The 14,525-nt window shown below is 46.9% G+C and overlaps 1 protein-coding gene across 3 annotated transcripts in view; it reads left to right on the forward strand.

The window, feature by feature from the left end:
* Nucleotides 1-9,584: 9,584 nt before the first annotated feature.
* Nucleotides 9,585-14,525, forward strand: part of IKBKB (inhibitor of nuclear factor kappa B kinase subunit beta) — a 46,978-nt gene continuing 42,037 nt past the window's right edge. Inside the window, exons 1-2 of one of the 3 annotated variants that reach the window (XM_074353576.1) lie at nt 9,585-9,853; nt 10,402-10,535. In XM_074353576.1, coding sequence (XP_074209677.1) covers nt 10,431-10,535 — 105 coding nt within the window. In that variant the 5' untranslated portion in view covers nt 9,585-9,853; nt 10,402-10,430. Of the gene's footprint in view, nt 9,854-10,088; nt 10,216-10,401; nt 10,536-14,525 lie in introns of those variants that run through there. The other 2 variants (XM_010957873.3, XM_074353577.1) reach the window with 2 other exon arrangements.

Genomic DNA, 14,525 nt, shown 5'->3' on the forward strand with positions numbered 1-14,525 from the left:
ACCGACACAGACTTTCAAGACAAAGTATGAAGTGGAAACAAATTGCAGAAGAGTTTCTCTCTGTGAAAGTTTCTCTTGTGAGAGTTTCACTTTCTGTACTATACTTTCACTTCCTGCCTAAGGAAGATGAACTGGCTTCTGAGACCATTGATAGCATCTTTCGTCTTGCAGGTCATTTCTCCCAGACAACTGTTGAGTGAATTTTAGATGCTGGTAAAGAAGAAGGATGTTCTCCAGGAAGCTCTGATCTTCACCTCGGAGTCCAACCTTCTCTCCTTTCACCATTCCCTCTGGTTCATGCACACTGGCCACATGCAGGTGGACTCTAACAGGGTGGGTAGTTCTCTCTCTCCGAGGTCCAGGTATCTGCTCCAAATTTGAATCACAAAAGAAATCAGCGAAGGAGAAAATTTTACAGTCGTAAGAGGACTCTGTTTTGCTAGATCTCTGAAGAGTTCTTTCAACAGAGACCCTCTCTACTTCAACTGAAAAAGGATTACTTTATAGAAATTGGTATAGACAGCCTTTCAGAAACATCTATTACATCCAGCAAGGAATATGGCTGTTAACTGGAACTAAGATTGACTGTAAGACCTTTGATTGTCCCGGGGAAAACCCAAGGACTCTTCCGCCTTCTGGTAGGACATCAGAACCTACTAAACCCTGCCCTGCTGTGAGGCACACTTTCACGATCGCCCCAGAGAGCAATGGAGAAGGTGGTATGGGTCCTGGAATTCTACAAACTTCTCTGCAGCCTGGAGCAAGCTGTCTCCTCTTTTCCATTTCCTCAAGAGCAATGATTAGAGAGACATTTTTCTCGCTGAGTTGATTTTGATATTTAAATGAGATCATGTATCATTTTCCAGCTTTGAAGACACAGCAGGAAGCTACAATAATTAAAATAGCCACCCCCCCAACCCTGGAGAATAAAAGAGCGCTGAATTAAACAAAATAGAGCTCAGAAACAGATTCAAAACAAGTGAGGATGAAGTTTCTGATAAAGGTGTACTTCAAAGCAGTGAGAAATAAGATGGATGTTTCAGTAAATGGCTGGAACAATAAGTTAGCCTCTTGAGGGGAAAATAGTGCTGAATCCCTACCTCACTCCTCACACAAAAGGAAACTCTAAATGGATCGGTAAACCAAAGAAAAGAAACCACAAAAGTACAAGGAAAAATCTGAGTGGAGTTTATTGATAATTTTGTAGTAGGGAAAGCCTGTCTAATCAGACTATAAAGCCTCAGAGCCACAAAATATCAATTAACTGGCTATCAGAAGTGGTTTTTTTTTTTATATCACAGGAAGCAGCATCAGAATATAAATTGGGGAAAATTTGTCAAAAGGCTGGTGCTTTCATTTACAAGGCAGGTATATATTAATAAGAATATGTTTATTTATGAGAAAAGGATTCCACCAGGCAGTGTGAAATATAAATGGCCAATAAACCAATGAGAGCTATTCAGTATCACATGTAACGCAAGAAATCCATTTAAAACCATCATCGAATTGACGAAATTTTCAATTGTAGGTAACACTTAGAATTAGCAAGCTTCTAGTTAATAGATGCTCCCATACACGTTAACCAGAATCTTGATGAGTATATATGTGAGTGAGCACGTTTTTTTCTAATCTTTTCCAGGGAATAATTGAAAACACCTAGCGTATTTTTGAATGCATAAACGTGAGCCAGCATTTCATTGCTAGGAATTCGCTGTACAGTTGTGTTCCCAAATGGAAGCTGAGATGTATGTGTAAGACTATTCACAGTAGCAAACTTCTGTAATAGCTAAAAACTGATAATACTGCAAATGCTTATAATAGGTGAGTGGTTATAAGTCATATTACATATGTACAATAGTACCCCCAATCCATCAGTTGGGCGAAGGTGTGTGTGCCGTCAGCCCCCTGAGCTTGGTTTCCAAATACCGCTCTCTACTGAAAGGAACCAGGACTCACTGGAGAAAAGGATGATTCCAGGACTGCAGCATAGAAAGTCTAAGAAGATCCTGGAACATCTTGTTGCCAGAATGTTCCAGAATGTAAGGAAGGGCTCAAAGAGTGATGGGGACACATCAAAAGGACACAAGTGCCTGCCAACCTGAAGGGGTTTCACTGGCCATCTGAGACACGTGGAGCATTAAAATTAATGTTAATTAATTAAATTAATAAATTTATAATTTATAAAAATATATAATATATAATTTAATAAATTAATTGATTTAGTAAATTAATTAATTAAAATTAATGTTAATTAATTTTAATGATTAATTATGAAAATAATAGCATTGCATTACAACTCATTTAAAATCTCAGGGTTTATACTAATATAAATAAAAACAAAAATAAATGGTGGAGAAAGGAAGACTTTTTTTTTTTTAATGTTCTATTCATGGAGTTGGGGAGGTAATTAGGTTTATTTATTTTTTTTAATGGAGGGACTGGGGATTGAACTCAGGACCTTGTGCACGCTAAGCACACACTCCAACACTGAGCTACGCCTTCCCCTGGGAAGGTTCTTCTTTATAGTAGACTACCAACTGTAAGAATGATGGAGTTAGAAAATCATCAAAGGATACAAAACGAATGGATGACAGTGCAACGAGTTGGATATTTACACAAATCACCATAATCACAAAGGAAAAATACTAACTTTACAAGTGCGGACATCTGGTAGACATCACCTTACCCAAGTGATAGAGGTTAACAGCGCCAGTAATCCCTGGGCTAAAGCTGTGTCAGGTACCCCCTGAGATGATACACTGAGAAAGACACAGTACTGCACCAGGCAAACCCTTGCGGAGGTACATTCTGCAGAACAACTGGAGTGTGCTCTTTAAAAACATGACGGTCCAGGAAGAGAATGAAACGCTGGGGAATTTTTCCAGGTTGGAGGAGACTAAAGATAGAGGACAATGAAATGCAACCTGTGATGCTGACTGGGGAAACAGCCGTAAAGGATGTGACAGGAACACCTGAGGAATGTAAGTTCGGACTGTGAACCGGGAAACAGTTCTGTATCAAGGTTGAAACTCCTGATTTTAATCACTGAGCAAAGGTTATGTAAAAGAAGGTCCTATTCCTGGCAAATACCCACTGAGTAATTAGGGGGAAAGTGTACCCTGTCTCTAATGTGCTCTGAAACGGCTATGTAGGTATGCAGATGGAGAGATAGATAAAATAAATTGGTGAATCTGGCTTACGGATATACAAGAGTTCCTTTTACTGTTTTGCAGGTTTTCCACAAGTTTGAAATTATATCAAACTTAGTGTATATACTGACATTGAAAGACTCCAGGATGGCATATACAGTGACAAAGGAAAGACCCAGAGACGTGCATGGGTTGTTCTGCTTTAAGACAACATCCCCTGTTCCCCCTACAAAGGATGCACAAGAGATGTTGGCTCTTGGCAGGACAGACGAGGAAGTCAGACCTGGAGAGAGAATTTTGTTTTTACTTTCCATTTTGTTTCTTTCTTCCTGTTTGGATTGCTTCTTCCCTCTGGTAATAGGTCAAGATGTGAATTTACCTCCTCTGCTTTTTCCAATTAACATTCAAATGCCCCTGTGAGTGGTCCCACTCACGGGAAAGGGCAGGAACTGGAGATGGAGGATCAGGGAAGCTGGGTGTGGTGTGTTCAGACAGAAAGAAGCCCCAGCCCAGAGGCAAGCTGGAGGCTCAGTCCCACTTGACCTGTTTGGAGATCTGGTGGCAGCCTCCTGTAGGAAGGACAAGTCGGGGCTGGCAGACAAGCATGCAGGTGGGCCAGACACCCCTGGCCAGGGGTAGGGCCTGGACTCAGGATGGATTTGGGTCTGACAGTTGAATTGCAACATAGCACAGGCTTTTAATGAAAGTTCCCATCTCTGTGGCCATGTGGCCTCCCCCTTCCTCCCTCTGGAGAGCACCCGGCCTGTCCCTTTTCTTCTCTCTGTTCCTCATTCCTGGCCGGGGCTCAGTGCTGAGCCATCCTTCCTGCCTCACCTAGCTCAGCCGGGTCTGGAGCAGCTGACTGGATCCCTCCTAGACGCATTATCTTGGTCATCCCTGGCCTCTGACTCCTCATTTGGCCCGAGACACCCAGCCCAAGCCAGCAGCCTGGCCACCCCTTACCAGTTCTCTCCAAATGGTAGCTAAGAGGTTAAATGAACAGGGGCCAAACTGCATAACTACAAGTAACTGCACTGGTGCTGGCAGAGGAGGGGGTGGGGTCAACGGCAAGCGGGCAGGAGGGAGACTTTGGGGTGATGGAAATGTTCTGTGGGGTGATTCTCATGAGAGTTACTAGGCTACATGCAGCTGTAAAATAACGCAATAAATTGTACACTTAAAATCGGTCAATTTTCAAGTTTGTACATGATACATCTCTATCAACGTAATTTTAGATTTATTTTTATTTTTAAATTTTTATTTGTTTCAGTTCATCCAAATGACATTTATTAACAATTCTGAAGCATCTCCTAAGTTCTAATAGCAGTACTATTTTTTTTTAACTTTTTGTTTTAATTGAAGTATTTAGTTGAAATCCTACCAAATTGCTACAGGTCCCTTTTTCTTAGAGGGTAGTGGCTGGGCGGGGACAGAGAAAGAAATGAGACCCAGTGTAGATAGATGTCCCCATTAGCTCAGGATTTTGGCCATGCAAGGGGAGGTCCGCGAGGGGCGACGGAGGGTCTGGAGTAGGTGATAAGAGCCTGAGTGGCAGCACATGGAGAGCCGGAGACAAGGGGGACCGTCAGGGAAACGACGGGCTTTGAGCCCCAGCCTAAGACAGTTGAATCCAAATCAAAGTCAGACGCTGTGCGGGCCGCCTTGGGGCCCCTGGCTGCAGGTTCTGCTCAGGACCTAACTGGGGGCTGTGGTTTGGGAGAGGGGGCTGCTCTACCTGAGACATTGCAGGGCTCTGGTTCTCTGTCCAGGAGCAGGAGATGGGGTGGGGGCTGGGCCAGGTGGTGGGACTAGAAGGATGCTGTTTGGCGTTTGTTTCAAATTGCCTGTGGTGCTGGGTTGCATATTCCTCCATCTCTCCAAACCTTTGGTGAAGTCGGTAAATACCAGTCCTTCTGTGAATGAACATTTGGATGTATTCAAGGGGAAGGGCCAGGTGAACTCTGAACAGCAAAATGCACAAAACACCCAACTGCCATTTCTGAGGTCTCGGGGAGCAAGAGGAGGGCACTGAGCAGGAAGCACCACGAGGGAGTTGGGTGGACCACCCAAGCCCCCCTCCTCTTCAGCCTAACCCTGGTCGGCAAGAGCATGAGAAGAGCCATTCAAACTATTAAACAATTAAGCAGTTACAAATAGCATATGGTCACTGATGACACTAGGGTCCTGCTCGGTTACAACATGGGCTTGGGTCTTTTTGATTAAACCTCTTTTGTAATGTGTTCAATAAAAAGCTGATTCTTTTTTAAAAACAATTAGTGATAACTGCTCTTTAGGACTAGGACAGAGAGTGGTAACAAAATAGCTCATTGTGGTGGAGAGGAAGACAGATTTAGAAAGTATGGTGATGAATTTAGCAAAAGTGGGAGCTCAGAATCAGAGGATGCTGAGAAACTTATGACCTGTCTCACCCACCATTACATACCACCATCTCTTACATCAAATTCCTGGAGAGACGTGAGAGGTGAACCCACATGGGGCCTTTCACTGTAAGTGAGGGACACAAAGGACAGGGATCTCGCCAGAATTCTGGATTATTGCATCTAAAAAATAACAGAATTAATAACTACTATTCAAAGAGGTATTTAAAAGCACCAAGCTCTATACTGGATAATGTATATATATTATCTCACTTAAACCATATATCCATGAGGAGTAGGTTTTATTAGCTCCCATTTTACAGAAGAGAAAACTCATCTCTAAGGCTCAGTGAGGTCCAGTTAAACCACCTGAGTTCACAAAGCCAAGCAAACATAGAGCCGGCATTAGAACCACATCTCTCAGACTCCAGAGACCACTTATACCCAGATGCTAAAGGGTGCAGTATCACTAGTCATTGCATTGGCCAACTCACTCATTCATTCAGTAAATTTTTATTTTAGTGAGCATGTATGGTATTCCAGGCACTGGGAATGCAGCAGTGAGCAAAACCTCTGCTCCCATGGAACACAGGTAGGATTTCAGAACTAAGATGCGCTAAGAAACATAGCTGCCAGGTGGTATGAATACACACGCCCAGCCCACGTCCCTGGCTTCCCTGACAACGCGGCCAAGGGATGGGCAGCTGTAATTTAGTGACTTCTTCCTCCTTGCTCTGAATTTACTGGAATAAAAACATGTGTATGTAAAAATGACGGAAGCTTACAAAGTGATTTCCTCCTCTAAGCTATCCTTCTTCCAAAAAGGGTGACTCAGGGCCCCAAATCCCCAGCCTTTAGTGTTTCACCCAACATTTGAGGCATGATGCCGGCCTGGCCCATGTCTTATTCAGAGATAGAGGTTAGCTGCACTTTCTTCGTCTTCTGCAGCCGGCTCTGTGCTGAGCCCTGAAGGGTCTGGACAGAAGTTCATTCTGACCATCAATCTCGGCTAGCCCACCCCCACCTCCCACCAACTTCCCGAGAAGAAAGGTGGATTTCTTCACGTCTTCCAACTAAACAAGTCTTCCAACTTGGCTGACAAAAGAATTTTTGTGGGGTGGGGGGTGGGGGAACAAGTCCTGACTCTCCTCTCCCTGCAGGGCTGGGATAAAATAAACTTGGAAGGAGAATGAAAGAGTTGCTGAGGTCACTGAACCAAAGCTTACTCTGGCCGGGAGCCTGGGGAAATCCTCCCTGTGCCAAGTGGTCTGTTTTATCGCCATCCTATCTTTTAAACTGGTTTTTCTTACTGTGGCTCAGCTCCCAGATTTGCTCAGAAAACCATCCTTTCCTCACTCAAAGGCTCTCAGTGCTTCTTTGTCTGGACATTATTAGGTGAGAGCAGTTTTCTCAAAGTCGGAGCAAGAGTATAGTTATCTTTGACTTAATCTGGGAAGAAGATTTTATTTTAAAATAACCCCCTTATCACCAACACTGTAACTGCCTCAACCACAGAACAAATTAGCACCGGAATTTGTATTGCTTGGTTCTCATCTCTCATTACTTGATGGCTGTCTGTGAGTCTTAACGCCTCCAGGAAGATTCTAGGTGCCTCTGATGAGAGTTCCATTGCTTGAATCCCTTGGGTCGGCGGAGCCCGGGGCTGTGCCAGGCACTCGGGGTGCTCAGTATTTCTGCATTACCCGTCAGTCACTGCTAAATAGCACATCCAGCCCCAAAACAGGAAGAAAAAGGAATCTTCTGCTGCTGCATCTGAAAATATTTTTTTTGGAAACAATCTACTCACTCACATCTCTAGAGCAGGATAAAGACCAGATGGTAGCCAGCAGACAGGTCTTATCTGGAGGGAAAAAGAGATTTAAGATGATAAACATCTCAGGACTTGATAAAACCCAGAGGCTCCTTCCTGGGCCATCATTAATTTTTTTTTTAAATCCAGTGACGTGTCTTATCAGAGAGATTTATATTCAGTTGAAAGTTATTTTGAGCTGAGCAAAGGAAAAAATTCTTAAATTATAGTGGTTCAGAGTAAACCTTGGGTATATCAGTAGATGTCTCACTATGTTTCTCAGGGATAGTGATTTTCAGAAGGGACAGGATTAAAAAGAAACCTTTGTGTGATGTCAAACAGGAAACAGACTCTCCATGGGTCCCAGCAGACCAAGGAACTCAGTAACGTTTTATTTATGAAAATACATTTATTTTAAAAATTGATTTACCAAAGAAATACGGTATACTGAGAAGATGGTAGGCACTAGTCTTAAGTGTTTTACGACTCTTTAATCAGGTTCCTTTCTCTTGCTGCTTTGAGGCTGAGTGTGCTATTTAGCAGAGACAATAGGATACATGGAGAAATGGAGAAATATGGAGCAGCCTGGAGTGCCTGGCGCAGCCCTGGGGGGCTGAACCCGCGGTTTGGGTTGACTTCAGTTCCTAAGAGTTAACTTCAGCCCCTGGGCTCTGATCTGGCAGGCGCGTTCTCCGTGTCAGGCACGGCTCTTACCATCTTATCACATCTACCTTCACAACTGCCCTGCTGGTACCTCCTGTCTCTGGTTTCTGTGCCCTCCTGGCCTCCTGCTGTTCCCGAACCAGATGGAACTGCTCACCTCTGTTGCTGATGTTTCACTTCTTTCTGTTTGATAAAAAAAAAAAAAAAAAAAGACAATTTCATGCAATTCACCCTAATGTTGCCTCCTTTTAAAAATTGAGGTATAGTTGATTTATAATATTACATGTTTCAGGTGGACAACATAGTGATGCCAAATGTGTATAGATTATACTCCATTTATAGTTATTATAAAATCTTGGCTGTATTCCCTGGGCTGTACAATACATCCTTGTAGCTTATTTATTTTATACATGGTAGTCTGTACCTCTTAATTCCCTACCCCTGTCTTGCCCCTCCCCTCTTCCCTTGCCCCACTGGTACCATTAGTTTGTTCTCTAGATCTGTGAGTCTGTTTCTTTTTGTTATATTTACTAGTTTGTTTTATTTTTTAGATTCCACATATAAGTGATACCATATAGTATTTGCCTTTCTCTGTCTGACTTATTTCACTCAGCATAATACCTTCCAGGAGCATCCATTAATATTGCCTACATTTTAAAGAAAATAAATGGGTGCTTAGAGTGGTTAAGTAACTTGCCTTAAAGACTTTGAGGCAGGCAACAGCAGTATCCGGATTCAAAACCCAGTTTGCTTCCTTCTGAACTTCCTAGTATGCTGCTTATAGCCACAATTAAGAGCTTGGGCCCAGGAACGAGCTGCTAGGGTTTGAGTATCAGATTAACATCCACTTACTAGCCTGTGACTTTGAAATAGACTTTTTCTCTCTGTGCTTCAGTTTTCAATTTTCTTATCCGTAAAATGGGGGTAATGATTACGCAGTATTGTCCGATTTGTAGGGTTGCCTTGAAGACTGAAGGAGGAGATCCAAGTACAGAATTTACAGTGCCTGGCACTTAGTAAGCACTCCATAAAAGTGAGCTGGTAACTTCAGGTTGCCTTTAATACTTTTTTCCTGCTTGAGTAAATATACCAACGCACACAACTCCTTTGTCTGCTCGTATGATGCGGATGAACTGAGAAATTCAATAGTAAAAACCTCACTGTGATGCCAAGCAGGCAGGTGATGGACCATTAACCCCAGGGCTAAGAGCCGTTCTCACAATTTCCCTACGTCACTGGGGGCTGAAACTGCTGCTTAGTGTTACCCTATAGGTTTTTTCCTGTTCTTTATTTTCTAAGGCTGGGGGGCGGGGGCTGTCACTTCTAAGGACCTCAGGTGGGATTTATCATTCTCCGTGCGAGCCAAAGAGCCTCCAGAAGAGGGGAATGCAGCCTGAGGACAGGAGGCCCGCGGCGATTCTTGTAAACAGTTCCTAGATCAATCCCAGCGGGGGCCGGGAAATTCCCCGAGTTAAAAGTCTAGGAAGCGAGTCAGGCTGACCCCGGGAAGGTCGGGGTGAGGAAATTCCCATCTCCTCTGCCCCAGAAACCGCTCAGATCAAAGTCGCCCATCTAAAGAGAACTCCGGCGTTTTCGGGCTCATTTTTGGGCTGTTCTTCCATCGCCCGGGGCACAACGGGTCCTGAGCATCCCGGAGCCCCGCGGAATCACCCACTGGCCGGGAGGGGCGTGGCCTGGGGCGCGCGGCCCCTTTAAGGGCTTCGGCCCACGTGCTCCGTGACGTGAGAGCAGGAAGTGTTTGAGGAAGTCGCGCTGGGCTGGCAGGTTTGAGATTCCCGCACTTTAATGTCTTCCGGGGGGGCGCCTGAGCCCCGGCCCCGCGCCCCCGCCAGGTGAGTCCCTTGGCCGGCGCCCGGACGCCTGCTGCCCGGCGGGCTCGCACCCGCTCCCGGCGGAGGCTCCCGGAGACGCTCGCGTCGAGTCCCGACTCGGGGTTCCGGTGCGGCTGGGAGCCGGGAGGCCCCGGAGCCCGGCACGGCGGGGTGGTGCCAGGTAGCGGCCGCGAGGTGGGGGCCCGGGACGCGGCGGTGATTCGTCCGCGCAGCGATGACGCAGCGCCCCGGGAGCTCGGAAGGGGAGGCGCCCCCGGCCACCGGGGCAGGGCGCCCGGGCAGGGTCCCGGCTGGGAATCCCCTTTCGGGTGCAGGGCAGTGTGGCGTCCGGTCCTCCCGGCTGCGTCCACGCAGCAGCCGAGGTGGGGCTGCTGGGTCAGGGGAGAAACCCTGCAGTTGCTACCCAAAACAAAAACCTGGTTTACTGACAAGATAAAAACCAGTCCCGAGTTTTCTTCTTTCACTTTGAAGGGCTACGCTGTCACTTTTGTTGTCCATCTCCTTGAGTTCCCTTTGCCCTTAACCTTCCCCTTGTGTCCTCCACCCAGATTGCTTACGGAGTTAGCAGGACGTCAGTATGAGCTGGTCGCCTTCCCTGCCGACCCAGACATGTGGGGCCTGGGAAATGAAAGAGCGTCTGGGGACAGGGGGATTTGGGAACGTCATCCGATGGCACAATCAGGTAGGCCCCGCGCTGCTGGGAAGAGCCAGGGGCGGCAGGTGGGCGGGGAAGGCAGACTGCTCTCTCTGCCTCTACCCAACACTGGGCTCCGTGGGTGAGTGGGGCTCACCGCTGGCCCTGAGCTTCTTGGGAGAGAGTGAGGAAGGGGGCCTCAGGGCCCTGAAGCTGACTCTAGGTTAGTGGTCTCTCAGCTTTATTGACTGTGCTCGTAAACAAATGGTAAAAAAAAAAACAAAAAAAAAAACGTAAGCTTTCAGCCTCATTTCTGTATCTAGATTTAAAATCCTGTATCTATGCCAGCATTAGATTATCACCTACTAATATGTTACACGTTATGAAACACAAAAATAGAAAAATTTAAAGAGTGAAAATAGTAAAATATTTTTAAATGTTTTAAAAAGTAATTTAAAACATGTTTTAAGTATTTACCCATGATGGTGTCTTTCCCAGTATTGTCTACGTACTTCACGGCCTCGAATTATACAGACACACGAAACTGAGAATCGTTAAGGATGGTAGATGAACATCCGTACGTGAAGAAGTTTTTATAATTTTGAATTCTTTGGACCGATTTCTTTTTAGATCTGATAGATCCTCATTGTTTTTATTCCTTACATGTCTGACATGAGTTTATCACATCACATGTGTTAGTTCTTCCACATTTTTTGTTTGCTTGTATAGGTGTTAACATGCACTGAAGTTCTCACAGGAATCTCTTTAACTCATTCGTCCATTTTATGAAAGTTTTTTTTTTTTTAGGGAAAGAGGTAACTAGGTTTATTTATTTACTTAGTTTTTAAGTGGAGGTACTGGGGATTGAACCCAGGACCTTGTGCATGCTAGGCAGGCACTCTACTACTGAGCTGTCTCCTCCCCCAAGAGTTATTTTATTAAAATTGGATAATACCATCCATAATGCTACTCAAGTGGGGGCACACGAAACCTGCCACATGTCCCAATAGGCCTCCGTCCACCCCCCCGCCTGTGGCATGCCCACTTTCCTTGCGATGCCTTGAGTGTCAGAAGTGTCATGTGACCCGACAGATGCTCTGATCTATACAGTTAGTATCAGAAAAGCTTTAATTTCTTGGATTCCAGTCTTGGGTAACCCCTGCAGATGCTCAGTTTGGAAATCACTGCTCGAGGGAACCCTCACTCACCAAACAGCTAAAATTGGCTTCTTGGCCCCAAATTCAGACACCCTGAAGTCCTAGGAGGAAGACACCTACTTTTTGTGTGTGTGTGTGTGGAGGGGGGTAATTAGGTTTATTTATTTATTTTTAGGGGAGGGACTGGGGATTGAACCCAGCACCTCATGCATGCTAAGCACGTGCTCTACCACTGAGCTATACCCTCCCCTCCAGGCACCTACTTTTTAATCAAGGGCCGAGAGTAACTTTTTGGACTGGAGAGATGGCAGATTGCATACTGCCTCCCAGGAGCCTGGCTGCAGCGAGCAGGGAGGTCCTCCAGGCCACCGGCCAGGGTGGCAGAGAGCCATTTCAGACAGCCGCCCTACTTTCCTTTATCAGTGGAAAGACATTTTAGGACCCGCCCTGAGGCCTGTCAGCTCTGAGTGGATGGAACAGGCCCCTGGAGGAATGTTGGGAGCCAGAGCTGGAGGGCAGAGGACAGCTCTAAAATTTGTTCTGGTCAGAGTCTAGCCAGAGGCCCGGCATTGTGATGCAAGGGCCAGGTCATTCCACCGCCCCTCGCAGGCCTGGGCTGGGCTGCTCGCAGACAGGCAGTGGCTCTCAGAGTCTTGACCATGGCAGATGTCCCTCTGCAGCTGAACCAGAGACATCTCGATTTCCTTCAGAAAGAGTTCTGTCAGAATGTACCACCTGCTCTCGCCCTAAATGGCCTCCATCTGGGCTTGGAAGGCTGTCATCACGTGGAGTTTGTTCCTGGCTTTATAGCTGTGAGCCTAAGAGAGGGGGGGTGTGTGTGTGTGTATTCATCTTCTAGAATGACTACTTTCAAGTTCCTTCTGCAAAAACCTTAATTTGTTCTTTATTTCTAATAAGCCAAAGACCAAGCTCTCATCCTGCCGGTTGAGGCCCCTCCACTGTCTGTCTTTCCAGCGTCTCCTCCCCTGGGGGCTCCCAGCAGGTGGGTCAGCTGAGCCCCCTCTGGGACAGGCCTCTCTCTCCTGGACAGCTTTCTGTAAAGTCTGCCCGTCCCTCCAGGACCCGCTATAGGCGACCTCTTCCACATCCCAGTCCCGGACCCCTTTACTGGATGGGAGTTACTTCTCCCTGAATTCCTTCGGCCCCTTTCATTCAGCAAGCCTCCCGCACCACCTTTTTGTCTGTAGGACTGTTCCCCATCAGCCTGGGCTCTGTCTGGCTTTGGCTTTCATTCATTTCCCCGATAGCGACTGCCTTTCTGTTCGGTGCACACAATCATCCACTTTTTGATAAAGACCTGATCAGAAAAGGGAAAGTCCCACTAGTCAATTAGGAGAAACGTAAGCTCCCAACTATGATCATTGTGACCTGGGGAGGGGCCCGGTGCGGTAAGACCTTCTGCCAGGGGCAGGATTGCTCAGGGGACAGGAAGACCTCCGCAAGGAAGCTGCCCTGGAGGGGAGACCTGAGGGTTGGTGGAAGTTAGCTGGGCAGAAGAGATGGGAGTCGGGCCCTGCCGTAGGGAGCCCGGCGCTGGCTGCACGAACCCACTGGAAAGGGCCCGGGCAGGGCTGTGCTGGGAGGTCAGCTCTCAGAGAAACACCCCGGCTTGTACAGGGTAACAGTAGCTTATTTCAAACCACTGACAGTCGAACGACCTTTCTCACCAGAATCCCAAATATCTAACAATCAGCTCTTGGGAGCTGGTACTGGGACCCCAAATGGCACTGCCCTGTCCTGAGGGGAGACCAGTTCTGAGGCTTCCGGAGTACAGGATGGGACTGGGCCGGTGGTGGTGGAGGTGGAGGGAAGGGGGCAGATTTAAGAGCTATTTTAGGGGAAGGGTATAGCTCAGAGGTAGAGCGCATACTTAGCATGCAGAGGTCTTTGGTTCAATCCCCAGTACCTCCTCTAAAAATAAATAAACCTAATTAGCCCCCCCAAAAAAAACTAAATTAAAAAAGAGCTCTTATAGGGGTGAAATTAGCAGGACTGAATGGTGGGATAGGCAAGGGAGGGGCCAAGGGAGAGGGGTCAAGTTACAGGTGCTTAGTGAGCGCCTGCTCACGGCCCCAGTCAGTCCAGGAAGCTCTCCAGGTCCGCCTGGAGCACTCCTCCTGTGGGGAGGCCTCTGGGGCCGCCCTGGTGCCTAGGGGAGGCTCTGTGACCAGCGGTCAGGATCAGGGCGCACATGGTGTGCACCCTGTGCACGCCCCTCTGTTCAGAGCCTCTTGACGAAAGAGACTGGGTTAGGTCGGTGAGTCCTGAACCCCAGCTGGACAGAGCGACTATACTTAACACGATAACCATGTACGTTTCCCTAATACTCCACGTACTTTGTCTCGGCTGCAAGAGAGCGCATTTTCACTTCATCACAGGAGAAGTGACAGGCGAGAGCCTGAGCGTTGGTATCCTCAGTCAGCTCAGCGATGCCTGATCATCAGACCCGTCGTTTATTGAGAACGGACTGCGTGCTGGCACGGGCTAGGTCTTCCTCAGGCTTTTGTCTCCAGCCTGCACCGTAACCCTAAAGGGAAACACTCTAGTCTTTACTCCCGTTTTATGACTGAAGCACAGAGAGGTCAAGTCACTTACCCAGAGCGGCAGAGCTAGCACGTAAAGGAGCTGGAAGCTTCTGAACCTGCATGGGTTTGAATCCCAGCCTCGTGCTTGTTCCACTGGCCTGTGGCTTCTCTATGGTGGGGATCTGAGGTCAGGGCACCCCCGGGACAGGCTCAGAGCTCCACCATCAATTTAAACAGTTTCGAAGCACTACAGGGAAACCCCTCTCAGAAGGAGAAAATATACACCCGCATTGCTACACAGAGAACCCTAAAATGAGTATTTCCCAGGAAGGAAG

This window comes from Camelus bactrianus, chromosome 26 (genome assembly GCF_048773025.1).
Source record: "Camelus bactrianus isolate YW-2024 breed Bactrian camel chromosome 26, ASM4877302v1, whole genome shotgun sequence".
NCBI lineage: Eukaryota > Metazoa > Chordata > Mammalia > Artiodactyla > Camelidae > Camelus > Camelus bactrianus.